Source organism: Anopheles cruzii, chromosome 2 (assembly GCF_943734635.1).
Source record: "Anopheles cruzii chromosome 2, idAnoCruzAS_RS32_06, whole genome shotgun sequence".
Lineage (NCBI taxonomy): Eukaryota > Metazoa > Arthropoda > Insecta > Diptera > Culicidae > Anopheles > Anopheles cruzii.
Genome location: NC_069144.1, coordinates 38138452 through 38154521, shown reverse-complemented (window position 1 = coordinate 38154521; position 16070 = coordinate 38138452). Strand labels below are relative to the sequence as shown.

General features: G+C 48.7%; 6 protein-coding genes across 8 annotated transcripts; 2 read left to right on the top strand and 4 right to left on the bottom strand.

The window, feature by feature from the left end:
- Positions 1-463: 463 nt before the first annotated feature.
- Positions 464-1842, bottom strand: LOC128267230 (dehydrogenase/reductase SDR family protein 7-like). Its single transcript, XM_053004031.1, has 4 exons — positions 1636-1842; positions 1413-1556; positions 887-1352; positions 464-822 (listed from the first exon to the last, which is right to left on the bottom strand). Exons 1-4 carry the CDS (start codon positions 1792-1794, stop codon positions 629-631), a joined length of 963 nt encoding a protein of 320 aa, XP_052859991.1. The 5' UTR covers positions 1795-1842; the 3' UTR covers positions 464-628.
- Positions 1843-2340: 498 nt separating this feature from the next.
- Positions 2341-5690, top strand: LOC128277672 (programmed cell death 6-interacting protein). Its single transcript, XM_053016167.1, has 4 exons — positions 2341-2850; positions 2920-3959; positions 4207-5251; positions 5324-5690. The coding sequence occupies exons 1-4, from the start codon at positions 2523-2525 to the stop codon at positions 5455-5457; spliced, it is 2547 nt and encodes an 848-aa protein (XP_052872127.1). The 5' UTR covers positions 2341-2522; the 3' UTR covers positions 5458-5690.
- A 636-nt stretch (positions 5691-6326) lies between these two features.
- Positions 6327-8579, top strand: LOC128267885 (beta-alanine transporter). Its single transcript, XM_053004833.1, has 7 exons — positions 6327-6439; positions 6509-6604; positions 6827-7037; positions 7124-7382; positions 7464-8081; positions 8141-8319; positions 8380-8579. The coding sequence occupies exons 1-7, from the start codon at positions 6327-6329 to the stop codon at positions 8569-8571; spliced, it is 1668 nt and encodes a 555-aa protein (XP_052860793.1). The 3' UTR covers positions 8572-8579.
- Positions 8580-8784: 205 nt separating this feature from the next.
- Positions 8785-10118, bottom strand: LOC128267388 (synaptobrevin homolog YKT6). Its single transcript, XM_053004213.1, has one exon. It carries the CDS (start codon positions 9789-9791, stop codon positions 9189-9191), a length of 603 nt encoding a protein of 200 aa, XP_052860173.1. The 5' UTR covers positions 9792-10118; the 3' UTR covers positions 8785-9188.
- A 164-nt stretch (positions 10119-10282) lies between these two features.
- Positions 10283-14076, bottom strand: LOC128268775 (protein lifeguard 1-like). Of its 3 annotated transcripts, XM_053005987.1 has the most exons (6): positions 14029-14076; positions 13605-13645; positions 13071-13192; positions 12159-12532; positions 11821-12069; positions 10283-11743 (listed from the first exon to the last, which is right to left on the bottom strand). In XM_053005987.1, the coding sequence occupies exons 3-6, from the start codon at positions 13096-13098 to the stop codon at positions 11384-11386; spliced, it is 1011 nt and encodes a 336-aa protein (XP_052861947.1). In that variant the 5' UTR covers positions 13099-13192; positions 13605-13645; positions 14029-14076; the 3' UTR covers positions 10283-11383. The 3 variants fall into 3 exon arrangements, with proteins under 3 accessions (XP_052861947.1, XP_052861949.1, XP_052861948.1); XM_053005989.1 differs by lacking the exon at positions 13071-13192 and having other exon boundaries at positions 14029-14069; XM_053005988.1 differs by lacking the exon at positions 14029-14076 and having other exon boundaries at positions 13605-13710.
- A 177-nt stretch (positions 14077-14253) lies between these two features.
- LOC128269314 (protein lifeguard 1-like) lies at positions 14254-15851 on the bottom strand. The gene is made up of 4 exons (XM_053006749.1): positions 15730-15851; positions 15301-15545; positions 14975-15223; positions 14254-14905 (listed from the first exon to the last, which is right to left on the bottom strand). The coding sequence occupies exons 1-4, from the start codon at positions 15734-15736 to the stop codon at positions 14546-14548; spliced, it is 861 nt and encodes a 286-aa protein (XP_052862709.1). The 5' UTR covers positions 15737-15851; the 3' UTR covers positions 14254-14545.
- Positions 15852-16070: the final 219 nt, after the last annotated feature.

The following is a 16070-nucleotide window of genomic DNA, read 5'->3' as shown; positions in this document are numbered from 1 at the left end:
AAAGAAGCACCAGGGGATTTTTGGGGTCTCGGTCTGAGAGGAAAGAAGGCCCAAATTATCGGCGCATTAACGGCGCTCTGGTGTCTCGAGGAGCGTAAAGGTGCAGGGTTCCTGCCTGTTGCACCTACCTGTCTAGTCAGTTAATGTGTTGTTTAGGGTACCTTTACTGGCCTTTCGACGGTTTGTTACTTTTGGCTAATATCGCTTGCTGGCTTATCTGGGGAATTATCCCTCCGGGCTCTTATCAATAGATATGTTGGGCGAATACTGATGAAATAATGACTATTCGTTACCGGCCAGTGCTGCGTAATGATGAATGGCCGTATGTAGTATGTTTTATCAGCTATCGATTACTCTTGACCTCTGGCTGATTATTGTTTCTTTCGATTTGTACGTCACTCTGTGGGGCGCTTGGTATTGGAGGGCTTTTAATGACTATTTATTTTCGTCGACATCTAGTAAGCGAGGACAACACCGTATAGCCTGCTGAGCTTATCGTAACTCATACGTAACCCGCACTAAAGTATAAAAAGATAACCTCAAAAATAGCACCTAAAAACCAAAGGACCCTTTGGAAGCGAATTGGAACAGAATGTATTGTATTTTTACGTCTGTTTGACGACGCCTTTTAAGCGGTCAATTTTTCGGCGCGCTTCCTCATCACCCAAAAGTAAACGGACGGCAGCAGATGCCGTAACCAGTACGCCGCTCTCGGTGCGATCGGGGCCATTACGACATCTTTCTCGTCGCGTGTGATCGCTTTCACAATGTTCTTGGCCGTGCTTTCCGCCGTAGCTCCGGCAGCCGTTGCAGCGTCCATTTCTGAAAGGGAATGGCACCGTTAGCCTCCTCGGATGCAGCTGGATCCAATGTTCTGGATACTTACTGCCATAGGGCGTTCCGGATCCCGTGAGGGCGTTCACCGACATGGCCGTTTTGATGTAACCGGGCGAAATGAGCGTCACTTTGATGTTATCCTTTGCCACTTCGGCCCGCAAGCTATCGCAGAACGCTTGCAGGGCGTGCTTCGATGCACAGTACGACGAACGATGTGGAATCGCAAACTTTCCCTGCACACTCGAGATACTAACGATGCGCCCTTCCTTGCGGGCCACCATAGACGGAAGGCACGCCTTCGTCATAGCGACGGTACCGAAATAGTTGACGAGCATGATTCTTATGTCGACGTCGATGGCCGTTGAGAGGGCATCCCCACGCACGCTGACCCCACCATTGTTGACCAGTACATCGATTGCACCGTGAATCTCGAGCACTTCCTGCACCTTGCCGGCAATACTGTTTAGATCGGACAGATCGAGCGGTAGTATGATCGGAGGATGAGTTGGCACGGTCTGCAAACAGAAAATACGTTAGGAACTGTGGAGCGTACGTACGTGTCCCCCTACACATACCGTGTGTATCGCGAGCAAATCCTTACGAACCCGTTCCAGTTCCTCTTTGCGGCGGGCCGCTAACACCACCTTACATCCGGCCAGGAAGAAACTGTGTGCCAATGCTTCTCCCAGCCCGGAGCTTGCCCCCGTTATCAGAACAACCTGCAGACAAGGTGAGAAGACAAGGAGATTAAGATTTTGCAACTGCTTGGTCATATTCAAATATGATCCACGCGTTTACCTTCCCATTCAAGCTACGAGTGTTCCGTTTCTCCCGCAGCATGGCGAGAATTCGAAACAACAAACAGGGTATCGCTATCGGCAGACAAAGCGTCGTTAGCACCCAACCGTACAGTGAACCACTGGACCGCTCCTCCATGCTGGTGCTGGTGCTCTTCATTATACCTGCGGGGGACAACTGAAACACGCACCGAATGCACTATCGTTATCTCGGTGGTCGCCGATCTGCCGATTACGGAACGGGCGTGTGTTTACCCTCGCGTGATGTTTACCTGTCAGGGTCGCACATCAGCTGTCCCCGTATTCTCCTTTTAGGGAATACTTTCAAACCAAGAGCTCGAAAGGCTGCGGGCACCGGGAAAAATAGGGAATTTCCCGGAGCGCCTCGAAATTAACAGGCTTTTCCTTTAATCGGTGCGGTAACCATAACAACCACCAATTCACCCGCCACGCAGCAGAAGCGTCTAAAGAACCTAAATTAGAGAAAAGCGTGGAACGAAAGTTAAATAAATTATTTAAACGCTCTTATTTTGGTTCAGAAACTTTAAATTTCGGCCGCCAATTTGTGACATCCATATGCTTCTAGAAACCTTGGCAGCCATTGGTACCTGGAAAGCACTGTGGCTCGTTGTTGTTGTCTGACGGAACGTTCGGCCGTTCGCAGTCGTAGATGAATCATACCGCTGATTAGTAATAAACGGGAAAAGCTTGATCGTACGCGACCGAGCACAGCAAATACAGTTCTGCGCTAGTGTTCCCCGTTACATAGCACACAGCACTGGTGGCGAAAATTAATAGCTCGATTCGAACGGTGCATTGCAAAGAGAATCTCCCCCCGGAAGTTCCTGTGGTCCGTTTTTTGTCCCCACTGTCTACGCACACGCAGTGATGGAGCTTCTCTCCGTGCCGCTAAAGAAGCCGTCGGAGGTGGACATTGCGAAGCCACTGAAAACGCTCATCCAGAGCAACTATCGGAATTTGGAAGCGGACAAACTGAACGCCATCAATGAGGCGGTGTCGGAGCTGAACCAGCTGCGGAATTCGGCCGTCTGGAAGGTGTTCGAGCGACAGGAGACCGGACTCGAGGTAAACTATCGCTATTACGATCAGTTGTGCGCACTCGAGTCGAAAATACCGGTCCAGGAGCTGCAGGTGCCATTCAAATGGAAAGACGCGTTCGACAAGGGCACGATCTTCGGTGGACGCATTAGTCTGAGTAAGTAGTCCGCAGTAGGCCGGATCGGGATCGTCGAAACGCAAAGTGACCCACCCCATCTCCCCGCAGCGCTAACTTCGATCGCGTACGAGCGTACTTGCGTACTGTTTAACATCGCGGCGCTGCAAAGCTGTGTGGCCAGTGGGCAGGGTAGCGACAACGACGAGGGGCTGAAGATGGCAGCGAAGCTGTTCCAGCAAAGTGCGGGCATTTTTTCGTTCCTTAAAACCCTCGCATCGGCCACCATTCAGGGTGAACCCACACCGGACCTGTCGCAGGACTGTCTGACGGCACTCGGCAATCTGATGCTGGCACAGGCGCAAGAAATTTTCGTCATCAAAGCCATCAAAGACAACATGAAGGAACTGGTGGTGGCCAAGCTGTGCGCCCAGTGCGAGGAACTGTTCTCGGAGACGCTCCGTTCGATGCAACGCGACAGTGTGCGGGCGCTGTGGGAGAAGGACTGGATTCCGCATGTGGCCGGAAGGCAGGCCGCCATGCACGCGCTTACTATGCTCTACCACAGCATGGTTTCGAAGGCAAACAAAGCGTTCGGCGAGGAGATTAGTCGGTTGCAGAAATCGGTCGAACTGTTCCGAACGGCACAGTCGCGAGCCTCGAAACCGACGCTCTTCCAAGACTACGCCACGCGGGCCCAGAAAGCTCTGGCCGATGCGAAGAAAGATAACGATTTTATCTACAACGAAATCATTCCCGACATTAGCAACCTGCCCGGGCCGGGCAAGGCACCGCTCGCCAAGGTGCTGCCGATGCCGGCGCATCTGAGTAGCGACGGATTTACCGACATCTTCGGTGGCCTTGTTCCGGTCGCCGTGAACCAAGCGTTGGCCGCATGTGAAGGGCGCAAAGCGGAGATGGTGAACGGAGAGATTATGCGGCTCCGCGAGGCCACTACTGCCATGAACGGGATGTTGTCGAGCTTGAATCTTCCGGCGATCATCGAAGTGACCGCTTCCGGTGCCAGTTTGCCACCGTCGCTGCAGGAGAAGGCGGCGGCGGTACGCGAAAAGGGTGGCATCGAGCAGCTGAAGGGCGTCATCGACCGGTTGCCGGAGTTGTTTACGCGCAATAAGGAAATTCTCGACGAGGTACAGTAAACAAAGAAATCGATAACAAAAACGATCGTTTATTTTGTGTTTGGCATTCGCATACATATTTTTATTTCATCATGTTGGCTTTGAGTTGCTCATTTGCATTTGGTTTATGCTTTGGGATTGGGATCTATTACCTGCGTTGGCTCTCTCTGCAATTGTTCACATTACGCAGAAAAAATATGACAAACAAAATGCGAGATGATTGACGGGTTATATTTTGACCTCTCTCTTCTGCGTGCAGGCCTTCCGCATTCTGGATGAAGAGCGCGACTCGGACAACCAACTGAGGGCGCAGTTCAAGGATCGTTGGACGCGCACCCCTTCCGAGAAGCTGACCGCAACGTTTCGCGCCAACGGGGACAAGTATCGCACCATCATCAATAATGCCACGGCTGCGGACAAGGTGATACGCGAAAAGTTTGCCACCCACAGACACGGTCTCGAGTTGCTCTCGATGACCGCCGATCAGTTGGCGAAAGAAATACCGTCACCGACCGGGGGCAATGCGGCCCAGGCGTCCAACTCATCGGCCGCCCAAAAGCTCCGCACCCTCATGGAAGCGGTCGAGACGCTGAAAGCCGAACGCGAGGTTATCGAGTCGGAGCTGAAAACGTTGACGATCGATTTGAAGGATCGTTTCCTGGGTGCGCTTGCGAAGGAGGGTGTCATCAACGAGCCGGCGATTTCGCTGTCCGAAATTGGTAAAGTGATCGGACCGCTACAGGAGCAGGTCGGCGAAAATCTGGCCCGCCAGCAAACCCTGGCCAGCGACATTCAGTTGGCGCATGAAAAGTTCACCGCCGAATCGGGCGTTTCGACGGATCAACGCGATCGCACACTGTCGGAACTCGCAGCCGCCTATGACGTTTTCACCGAGCTGCACGGTTACCTAAAGGAAGGGGAGACATTCTACAACGGGCTGACCGAGATATTGCTCGTGTTTCAAAGCAAAATCAGCGATTTCTGTTTCGCACGCAAAACGGAGAAGGAAGAACTGATGAAGGATTTGACCCACGAATCGAGCCGTCAGGCACCGGTGGCCGTTACCCCCCTTATTCCTACGCACCACACATCGACCACTGCGAGCGCCGAACCGGCAGCTTCGACTGCCAGTGCCCCTATCGGGGCACCGCCCGTAGCAGCAGCCGCTCCGTATCCGCAACAAATCGGAGGCATGCCGATGGCGAACGTCTACGGAGGCACAATGGGCCCCGGATTCACCGGTTACGTGCCACCACCGATGCCACAGGGCTTTAATCCCTACGGAACGCTTCCCTACCCGAACAGTCAGTAGCAGAGCCGAGTCTTAAGTAGTTATAAAACATTGCGCTTAAACTTTATGTTTTATTTTCCCCCAGGCTACACCGGGTTTCCTCCGGGTGGAATGATGCCACCGGCGTACTATGGTACCTACCCGGGAGCGTACGGCGGGGCTCCTCAACATCAACAACCGGGCGCACCGAACCCTAACAATCCCGGTATGGGATGGTAATCAGGTGGGGCGGTTTGCTGAGATTTCCAAATGACCAGCGTACTATTTAAGATGGCATACCCCCAACCGGGCGCATCCGAAAATGCACAGCGGTTCCTTCCTGTTCACGAATCCGTTGAAGCTACACAAACAGTAATATATGCTTTCAGTTGCAGAACGCTACGTTGGATATACATCTGAAGTGCATTATGAATTCCTTTCGTATTTTTTCCTTCTCGTGACTGTTTCTTGTTTCCCGGAAATATATCATATTTTTTAACACTATTGTTTAGTATTATTTATTGTCATTTGAACGAACAGAGCTGACATAAGCCGTATGATGTGATGTAGTGTAATGAATATAAAAGGCAGAGGAACAAAACAAATGGACACATTGAAGAAAGATACCGAGGTTTAGTTTTACTTTAAGTCTATCGCAACTGAACTCTGATTTATATGAAACACTACTTGACAAAACTATACACGACTACAACTAGTTCACTCTGCTGCATCACATCAGTCCCAGTGGAACCTATCGCACCGCCACCAGCCCCAACTAATATGGAGTAGAAATGCCCGATGGACGGAACTCTTAGACGATGCTGTACGCACAACGATCCGTACCGGAATGAATGGGACCCATTTATGTTGCGCTACTAATCCGGGTTTTAGGTTACTCGAATTAGCTCATCATCCGCCGGCGGTTGGATTGATTAGCATAGATTAGCCCAGATTTAAATAGTGATAACATATTCAATTGGTTTCGTTGGAATGGAAAAAAACGGAAAATACAACGGTCTTTGGTCGGTCTGGATGGTATCGGTTGGCAAGCTGACTGGCAGTGCCATCGTGGTACCGCTGGACTCCGTACCGATCAAATCTAACGGATTATGGATTTCGATTCCATTCTGGAACTGTGTGACGGTTTCGGTGCGTACCAGAAAATTATCATCGGTGTGCTTCTGTTTCCGGCCACGTTTCCCTGTGCTTTCCACGCTTACAGGTCGGGTGAAGGGAGTCGTTTCGAGTTTACGAACCAATAGTCTAATTTTTCCTATTCGTGTACACACAGTCAGTTGTTCTTGGCCGCCAAACCCAACCACTGGTGCCGGGTGCCGGAACTGGAAGAGGTAGCGAGTAATGTAACGGAACTGGCCAAAAACGTAAGGTATGAATCTGTGCCATAATGCCCAGTGTTGGCGGTAAAGGCTTAGCGGTTTTAACAAGTATGAAACAAAAATCTCGCGTTAACGCCACATTGCGTCGGTAGACATTAAAGGCAGTGCGCATTAAATTAATCAATCAACGTTAATCGCGCTTTTAAGCGACATCAATTTTCTCATTACGATCATAATAATAATCTGTCCCCGTTGTTTTTCCCTGGTGGAAGCATACCGTACCACCGGTCGGGCCAGGATATCATCGAATACGCAAAATGTTCGATGTACGCTCGCAACTATACCGAAACGGCCCGCTTCTTTGTGGGCGAAGGTCAGAACACCACGTTCGGCAACGACGAAGGAGCATCAAACGAGCTGGTCCCGTGCCAGCACGGTTGGAACTATGATCAAACCATCTTCAAGTCAACGGTCGTAACGGAGGTGAGCGGCAGCCCTCGAATATAATGAAATATGAGCGTTTCAGCCGCAACTAGTACAATTAATTTTGATTCGATTCCAAACATCAGTGGGACCTAGTGTGTGATCGTGACTTCGATACCACGATGGCGCTGATGGTGTTTGGAGTGGCGGGACTGGTCGGTAATCTTGGATTCGGGTACATGCAGGACTACTGGGGCCGCAAGCTATCGTTCTACATCTGTCTGCTGGTGCAGATAACGGCCGGTGCCCTCGGATCCGTGGTGTGGAGCTTCCCCTCTTGGCTCGTATCGCGCGTGGTGGTCGGCCTCACCGTACCGGCGATCCTGTCCAGTCCTTACATGTTGGGTGCGTTCGTTTAAATTCAAAAGTTCAATCCTTCGGAAAGCCAAACTAAAAAACCCTTTACCTTCTGTCTCGCCAATCTAGCAATCGAACTGGTTGAACCGAAGCGCCGTAACTTTTGTACGATCATCTCAAACATTGCGTACTCGGTGGGACTCGTGCTGCTGTCGGTGATCGTATACTACGAACGTGAATGGCGCTCGCTATCGATGGCCGTATCCTTGCCCCTGTTGGTGCTGTTTGGCTTTTACTTCCTCATTCCGGAATCGCCCCGCTGGCTGGCGGCGAGACGACAGTACCGGAAAGCGCAGCAATTATTGCTCAAAATGGCGCGAGTTAACGGAAGGACGGTCGATCGACAGTTGCTCGATGATCGGTTGAAGGCCCTGTCGGTGGAACATTGCGGGGACGAAGCACCAGAAATCGGGCTACGCCATCTGTTTGCCAAACCCCAGATGCGACGCAAAACCACGTTCGTGGCGTTCATTTGGCTCACGAACACGAGTGTCTACGTGGGGCTAAGCTACTACGCGCCGGCCCTCGGTGGGGACGAGATATTCAACTTCTTTCTCGCCGGTCTGGTCGAGCTGCCGACGTACATTGTGCTGTGGCCGAGCCTGAACCTATTCGGGCGCCGTGGAGTGCTCTTCACAACGATGGTGATCGGTGGAATCGCTTGTGCCCTCACGATCGTCCCGCAAGGTTTGTGTGACCGCACTGCTCTTGCCCTTGATTGTTTATCCTCTTTTCCACCTGCGTAGGACGAAACACGACACTGCTGCTGTACTGCATCGGCAAGATGGGAGTATCGTCCGCGTTCGTTGTCGTACCACTGACTGCGTCGGAACTGTACCCGACGGTCGTTCGCGGACTTGGCATGAGCTTTTGCTCGGTGGTCGGCATGCTGGGCCCGATCTTCATTCCCTTGATGAACTATACGGTAAGTGGTGGAAGCTGGCTTTCGTGGAACACCGTATTGACCGTTCATTACCGTTCACAGGGTAAGGAAAACGTGGCCATTCCGCTGGTTATCATGGGACTCGCATTAACGGCCGGCGGGATCGCCAGCCTGTTTCTACCGGAAACGAAAAACATGCCACTACCGCAGACACTGGCCGATGGTGAGAAAATTACACTGACCAACCCCTTCTACGGGCCGTTTCATCGACGAAAACGCCCAGTTGGCCAGTGAAGAGTTTGCCGATGGTGCTCGGGCAGATCACAGTCGTGCGCGACCCTCAAAATCGAGCCTATTTTTGTGGAACACCTAGTTAATAGTTTCATAAATAAAAATTGTAATAAAAGAATACAAAATTTCCAACAATATTTTCGAATATTTGCTACAATGAGAGACGATTTAGATGCAGTGGAACCATGGCCTTTAGCACAATGTTGTTTTGCAGTTTTATTGATTCTCACATAATCGGTAGGATTACCACGTATTTTTTACATATCTTATTCCATTATTATTGTTATTAGTATTATGTTAGAACGGGCAGAGCATTATTAGCAGCAACTTAAAGTTTTGCACTCACATGTTGGATGAACTGTCGTTCGCACAGAAACCGATGGATCGGAGCAACTAAGGGCGGACGACGAGCCCCCATATACGGTGGAACGCAAGCGTACATTTTGTGTTTACTGCTTGGTGTCGTGAAATCCTCTAGGCGCGTGTGGTACTGAGCATACCCGCGACGTTGCGCAATATACGTGCCCAGCTTCATGGCGAAACATTCACGCGATTGCCATTAATCGATCCGAGGTGAAGGTGGGTTTTACATGGAGCGGGCAACTGTTGCGAGCACTTTCTTATGCAAAACTACAGCAAGAATTGGTCTTTTTCGCCGTCTTGTAGAACGCTTTGCTCTGTATTGAAAGCGATTCGGATTTGTCCACCAAGTCGTCCAGCTTCTCACCGCGATCCAGTACCGCCTCGATCGTGTTGCGCAAAATGATCTTTGTTTCGTCCAAATCCTCCTGCATCTTAGTTAGTGCGTCCGCTTCGCGTGGGTCCTGATATTTGGCAAGCGTTGCAGGCAGCGTACCGAAGGGGATGGCCGACTCGTTCGGGGCGACGGCCCACTGATCCGAGCCAACCTTGGCCGAAAACTCATCCAGCACCTTCGTGAGCAACGTGTGCGCGACACGCTGCGGATATTCGTGGTCAGCTATGAGCACCGCTCCGAGATTGTCGGCTCGCACGTATACGTGACACATGTAAACATCCTGCTTCACCGACTGCCTGGTGGCCGCTTGCGTTCGCTCTACGAGCGTTTTGCTGGCGAAAGTACAAAACTCTTGAACTGAGCCACGCTGGAAAAAGGAAACACTCTGCAGATCGAACGCTGACTTCAGAAGCCGGGCTTCGGAAGGGGCCTTATAGAAAACACAGAGCGCGTAGAGCTTCACCATCTTCTCGACTCGGTGTTAGGCAATATTTCTTTGGAATGTAGCGACGGAACTCGTTTCAGCAAACTAATGACGATTCCAAACCACGTCACAATCTTTATTGGTAACTTTCTCAAGAGTATCCTCGTTCTTTCCTGTCGACCAAACAAAGGCAATCTTTATTGTCGTCGTCACTAAACGCCTTTCGTGGGTGGTATTTTGGCTAGTGTCTTTTACTAACATACGACAACAATTTTCCAGCCCCAAAGGCAAACACACTTTGTTATGTTCTGATTTTTTTGACAGTTTTGTCGAGCAATGACAGCTCAGCGAACGGCGGCTGAGCGGCTATTCAGAGGCGGCTATGATCGCATGGAGATACTTTTTCGATGTTTTGCTTTCTTCAGAGTGCATCGCAGAAAATGATAAAGCGCGGGCTTCGTAGAGAATTTAAAGTACAGCATGCTTACTACACCGGGAGAAGAGCAGGATATTCAGGCTTCCTTCGAGGGGTCCTTCATTCATTCGTGTAAAGGGATTTCTTTATTTTTCGGGCATTAGAACAATTGATCAATGTTTGTTCAACTGCTTTTGTAATTGGTGCACTGCTCTGAACAACACATTTTTTTGTTGGCGCTTTATATTGGGATTTGGTAAATATTATATACATCATGCGGTAGCTTTATGGACAGTGGAACAAGAAGAAAAAATTTAGCAAACACTCGTATAGATTAGTCTGTCCGCCTATCATACATCGTGCATCTTGCGCACGATGGCCATCGTAATCGCTACATTTACATGCCCTGATATCGGCTTGACGACCGTACGTTAAGCTTAGCTTATCAACAAGAGCAAAGTGCCTACCGCTTGTAGGAGGTTTGTATTTAAGCATCTTACTTCTTTTTTACCATTTACATCGTGCCTTATCGCATTCGTTGTGAACGAATGTCTCACAAACTATTATTGTTCGTTGTGGTCCATTACAAAGCACGCCGTTCTCAGCTGATTGGGGTATTAATTGATTGAAAAGACTATAATTCAAACACCGGGGCTTGTGTACATTGGTAATTAATAACAAATAGCAAGTAGAGTAGGTAAGAGTAGCCTCGGTGTGCCATTGCTTCTTTGGAGCGGGTGGATAGGTGGAACATTTCAATATTACATTAACTCGCACAGTATTTCAGGCGCGTTCCCTTTGGCCAAGCGTACTCCGGTCAGCAGCTGATGTCGGTAACACACAAATCGATAACGAGAACAAGGATATCGTACTGCAGCACACACTCCATTTAATTAAACCTTTTATGGCTGATTATTTTCATTCTGAATTGGCCGCCATCACTCGAGAACAGCGCTTCTTCAGCTAATAGTATTAATCGGAATTAAATTATTACACCTATACTAGGCGCTGCGATGGTTTGGTTAAGCGCAAGCCGCAAAAGCGTCGCGCGTTTGATAAAACTATTAAATACCACACCACACACACGGTTCTTGTTTAGTCTGCTTCTTTTGGTCATCTATTTGGAATGGAGTTTTGAGATGAATTTGCAGGAGCAAAATACGACAGAACAATAGGTAAGATCAAGAAAAGAGAACAAGAGAAACGGTCGGACAATGCCTTAATCGCGTGTCGCACCGATAATCGTGAGGATGTAGAGGAAAATGTTGACAATGTCGATGTACAGATTCAGTGCCGCAAAAATGTACTCTTCCGGACTGATCGAGTACTTATGTTCACCGCCCATCATTAGTTGCGTATCGTAGACGAGATAGATCGAGAAAAGGAGCGCCCCGGCCGACGCGTACACGAGCGAAATCGTTTTACCCGGGATAAATATGGCAATCAACCCGAACAGCATCAGGATTAGGACCGCCACGAACAGGATGCCACCCATCACGGTGAAGTCCCACTTGGTTTGGAACGCAAACAGTGTCAAGCCGAGACAGACGGCAGCCGTTATTCCTACTGCCATTATCACCTGCAGGACGGAAACGACAAACAGAGCTGTATTGGTAAATCAATTCGTGCTGGGGGGAAATCGCCGATCCGGCCTACCTCATTGGACTTGAAATTGGCAGCGGTTACAGCGAGCATAAATCCTTGGGACGCCGTGTAAACTATCAGCAGTATAAAGTTCATCGGCGCTTTTCGGCGTACTTCTCCGCAGCAAGCCAATGTGATCAGGGCCACGATCATCACACCCAAGGCAATCCAAAACATTTCCGGGTGACGCTTTACCCATAGTTGAGTCGGCTCATGAAACAGGAACAGCGAAATCAAGCCAGCAGTGAGCAGCAGTTGCAACTGTTCGGACGAATTGGGAGCAGAAAAAATGTAAACTTCGTGAGCATAAAATTAGTTTTTGAACTCGGTGGACTAGGGGGGAAACATACCGTCAGAATGGAGTAAACCTTGCGGATGAAGCCACGCCGGATGGACTGGTCGTTGAAGTCGAACCCCTTGACGCTTTCGGCGTCGTACGCCGAACCGTATCCGGTCGACATTGGTGGTGGCTGGACGAAACCCGGCTGCGGTGGATAGCCCTGTTGCGGCGGGTAGGCCGGATTGAAACCGGGCCCTTGAGGGGGGTAGCCTCCCTGAGGTGGATATCCGGATTGTGGTGGGTAGCCTCCCTGTGGCGGATAGCCGGGTTGCTGCGGCGGGTAGCCGGGTTGCTGTGGCGGATAGCCGGGTTGCTGCGGCGGATAGTTGGGATTGAATCCGGGCTGTTGCGGGTATTGATTACCGTAGTACGGTTGATTCGGATCTGCAAAACACGAACAGCAAGGCTTGTTATAACTTTCATCTAATCTCTAACGATTTGATAAAGTAATTAGTGAACGCTTAACCGTGAAGATCAAGGGGCCATCTGTTTGGAAACACTAAGACGAAACATCTACTTCATGCAATTGGAACCTATTAACGATTAACGAGTGGGACCTTTTTTCGGGAAAACTGAGACCCCTTTCACGTCTTTAAAATGAATAAAAAATCTTAAAAAAAAATTGATTAGTGAGGAAAATTTCACAATACAAGTTAAATAATTGGTTGATTCCAATGCAAAAAAAGACCCTTTTTTGATACTGATGCCTGTAGTAAAGTAATGGTGTTAGAAATTAATAAAGCGATCGTTATGTGGTTTGTATTCTGCGTCAAACGATCGAACACTGTTTTAATATTTTACGATTACAAGACTAGGTTGTTAGTTGTTAATTGGTGTGGTAGTATTGTTGAATAGCTTGTCAATATTCCGTACTTAATGCATGAATCATGCAAATAAGTTTTTATATTAAAAGAAAGAAAACCTTGATAATATCCTCCTTGGTAAGCCATTTTAATATTCTATGCGCGGAAGTATCGACGAAAGTGAGAAAGAAACGTGCGGTCGCACCGTAGGGCTAGATGGTGCAGTGGACTCAACAACAACCTGATAATAAGAGAGAAAAGATAAAACAAGAATGAACATTTTTGGCTTCTTCGGTCAGTCAATTGAGCTTGCGGTGGTTCTCAGGTGCCGCAGCACATCCGCGAACAAACGAACTGAGCCGCCGCGAACAAAATAAGACATTAACGTTTCGCGACTGAAGAAGGGTGCAGCAATTAGAGGAGCAAAAAAAATACACACGCGCAGTAGGCCGGCTTAACACGTTGGGTGATCGAAAATTCTAGACTGCTGCGATCTTCGGTAACTTATATCTAGAACGTTACACAGCTTTCACTTCAGCAATTGCGTTTCGTGGAACCGAGTTCAAGGCAAACCGCAACCAAATTCACATGCAGTGCAGTGCTAACGGAAGTAGGCGAATTTATCACTCGTACTCGACGGTCACGCTACTCACCTTGCATTATCTTGGATTTGCACGATGTACACAGATAATCGCTGTAATGATGAAATGAAGAGAACACTTTGTAACCATCTCCTCTCTTCTACCCTTGGCAAAAAATGTCGTAAAATTCGTGCAACCCCATCGCCCACTTCGTTTCTGATGCAACCAGCACTAGCGCGAAAATGAAAACAATTCATCAAGCGGTATTTAAATAGAGGGGAAAAAAAAACAAACGAAACCTTGCATCGATTGACCACATAAGTATGACTCATACCACCTGGTACGGTACCTAGCGCTCAACCCACCGACAAGCTTTGCGTGTGTGACGTAGTATTGATAACGAAATTCTTCACTGCTTATCGTGACGAAAAAGCCGGCAGTGTCGAAGAACTCCGAAACCCTTATCAAATCAAACTGGTTCAATTCTTCCGCTTACCTTTTTTTCAAAACACAAGCAACCTCAGAGAACCGTGACGACTGATTCTTAGAACTGAACTGAAAGATTTGAAGTGTTTTTGCAGCTGCTGTCAAACCGCACAAGGTTGCTAGAAGCTGACGGCGATGTGCATCGCAGGGCTGCACACAATTCTCAATCCACAAATCAATTCCATTAGCGACTTTGTTAAATAAAAAGACAAAGTCATGGTAAGACATACTTTATTCGTTTGTTTCTGACACACAACATTTAGTTTTCCTTTTAGTAATTTAAGGTATATACTTTGCATTCCATGAAACCCATTATCGATCAACCCATTATTGATAATAATAATCAACAAAACAGATGTACGAGTCATGTAAAAACTTAGGTTACAGTTGTCCACACGCGTGTAAACTTATGAGGGAGCGCGTAAAGTGGTTACTGGGCGGTATAAGTAAATGCTGCAGAAACCACCTTGGGGCCAAACGTGAATGGAGCTACAACGCAAAAGAATAGTGTCTTCACACACTGTCCATTAGTTCCTTGATGCACCAATAATGGAGAGGATGTGCAGGAAAATGTTAATCACATCGAGGTACAGATTGAGCGCGGCAAAAACGTACTCTTCCGGGCTAATCGAATACTTGTGATCGCCACCGAGCATAATCTGCGTATCGTAGACGAGATAGATCGAGAAGAGCAGCGCCCCGGCCGACGCGTACACGATCGTAATGGTTTTACCGGGGAAAAACATGGCAATGATGCCGAACAGCATCAGGATCAGGACCGCCACGAACAGAATACCACCCATCATTGTGAAGTCCCACTTGGTTTGGAACGCAAACAAAGTTAACCCGAGACAGACGGCTGCCGTGATTCCGAAGGCCAGCATTACCTAGGTGTGTAGCAAACAAAAACAGAGTAAGAAACAATGGCAACTTCATTTGCTCGATCGATTGGCTACCTCCGAGGAACTGTAGTTGGCAGTGATCACGCACACGAGAAACGATTCAGCGAAGGTAAAGAGACCCAGAAATACGAAGTTCATCGGGGCTTTGCGCCGAAGATCGCCGCAGCAAGCGATGGCAATGAGTGCGCCAATCATAACCGCAAACGCGATCCAGTACATACCGGGATGCTGTTGCACCCACAGTCGTGAGGGCTTGTGGTTCAGCACCCATGCCACAAACACGAACGTGATCGAAAGTTGGACCTGCGGCAGTGGACACGAACGGGAAAATAGTACTAATTAAATAAAGGTGGCGGAACTTTTGATTCGCTGCTACTCACCGTCAAAATGGAATACACTTTCCGAATGAATCCCCGGCGAATCGACTGGTCGCTGAAATCGAATCCCTTCGCCGTTCCCGACTCGGGGTCATACGGCGGGTATCCGGCCGGTTCTGGTGGGGGCACAAATGCGCTCGGGTGGAAGCCCGGTTGCATTCCCGGTTGGGGTGCAAATCCCACATTATACCCACCAGCTGGTTGTTGCTGCTGGTACGGTGGGCCACCAAAAAACTGCTGCTGGTCACCTGCGGAAGCAAATGAACGACGTAAACACAGTGCAAACAGGAACAAATTGCAGAGGGTGATTCCCACAGTACTGCGATCTTATGGGGCGAAACGTTGCCACTTCATGTCCAAGTGAAAACCATTGGAATCATGGTTTTGCACGATGCGCAGTAAACAACAAAGACCGGCATTCAGAGCACTTACTTTGCATGATGCGGTGGCCGGAAAGCTTTTCGGGAAGGATCAAGTTGAAATTAAACTAATGACTAATTTTGCAAACTTTACGCGTAGCAGATGTACAAACACCAGGGAGCGCAATACCAAGCTTGTAATGGGCTGTCATTCTGGGAATCCCAGAAAGTTGCTATAAACTTGGTGTGTGACATCACGGTTGCTACAGATGTAGTATTTCCAAGTTTTCCTGCGAACAAAAACAGTAGGAGCGAAACAAATTTAAGTGTGCCAAAATATTGACTGATGTTTTTTGAAAATCGTTTCTCCATTGAAATGCGAAGTAGGAGTTGTAATTAAATGATTTCGATACA

Coding starts and splice junctions, on each gene's coding strand:
- LOC128269314 (XM_053006749.1), bottom strand. Junction 15,224..15,300: donor AAGTGTATTCCATTTTGACG/GTGAGTAGCAGC, acceptor CCACTGCCGCAG/GTCCAACTTTCGATCACGTT. Junction 14,906..14,974: donor CCAACTACAGTTCCTCGGAG/GTAGCCAATCGA, acceptor CTACACACCTAG/GTAATGCTGGCCTTCGGAAT.
- LOC128267230 (XM_053004031.1), bottom strand. CDS start 1,794: ATGAAGAGCACCAGCACCAGCATGGAGGAGCGGTCCAGTGGTTCACTG. Junction 1,557..1,635: donor CTCGTAGCTTGAATGGGAAG/GTAAACGCGTGG, acceptor CCTTGTCTGCAG/GTTGTTCTGATAACGGGGGC. Junction 823..886: donor ATCCGGAACGCCCTATGGCA/GTAAGTATCCAG, acceptor ATTCCCTTTCAG/AAATGGACGCTGCAACGGCT.
- LOC128277672 (XM_053016167.1), top strand. CDS start 2,523: ATGGAGCTTCTCTCCGTGCCGCTAAAGAAGCCGTCGGAGGTGGACATT. Junction 3,960..4,206: donor ATAAGGAAATTCTCGACGAG/GTACAGTAAACA, acceptor TTCTGCGTGCAG/GCCTTCCGCATTCTGGATGA. Junction 5,252..5,323: donor AACGCTTCCCTACCCGAACA/GTCAGTAGCAGA, acceptor ATTTTCCCCCAG/GCTACACCGGGTTTCCTCCG.
- LOC128267885 (XM_053004833.1), top strand. CDS start 6,327: ATGGATTTCGATTCCATTCTGGAACTGTGTGACGGTTTCGGTGCGTAC. Junction 6,440..6,508: donor TGTGCTTTCCACGCTTACAG/GTCGGGTGAAGG, acceptor GTGTACACACAG/TCAGTTGTTCTTGGCCGCCA. Junction 7,383..7,463: donor GTCCAGTCCTTACATGTTGG/GTGCGTTCGTTT, acceptor TCGCCAATCTAG/CAATCGAACTGGTTGAACCG.
- LOC128268775 (XM_053005987.1), bottom strand. CDS start 13,098: ATGGCTTACCAAGGAGGATATTATCAAG. Junction 12,070..12,158: donor AGGTTTACTCCATTCTGACG/GTATGTTTCCCC, acceptor TCGTCCGAACAG/TTGCAACTGCTGCTCACTGC. Junction 11,744..11,820: donor CCAATTTCAAGTCCAATGAG/GTAGGCCGGATC, acceptor TCCGTCCTGCAG/GTGATAATGGCAGTAGGAAT.
- LOC128267388 (XM_053004213.1), bottom strand. CDS start 9,791: ATGGTGAAGCTCTACGCGCTCTGTGTTTTCTATAAGGCCCCTTCCGAA.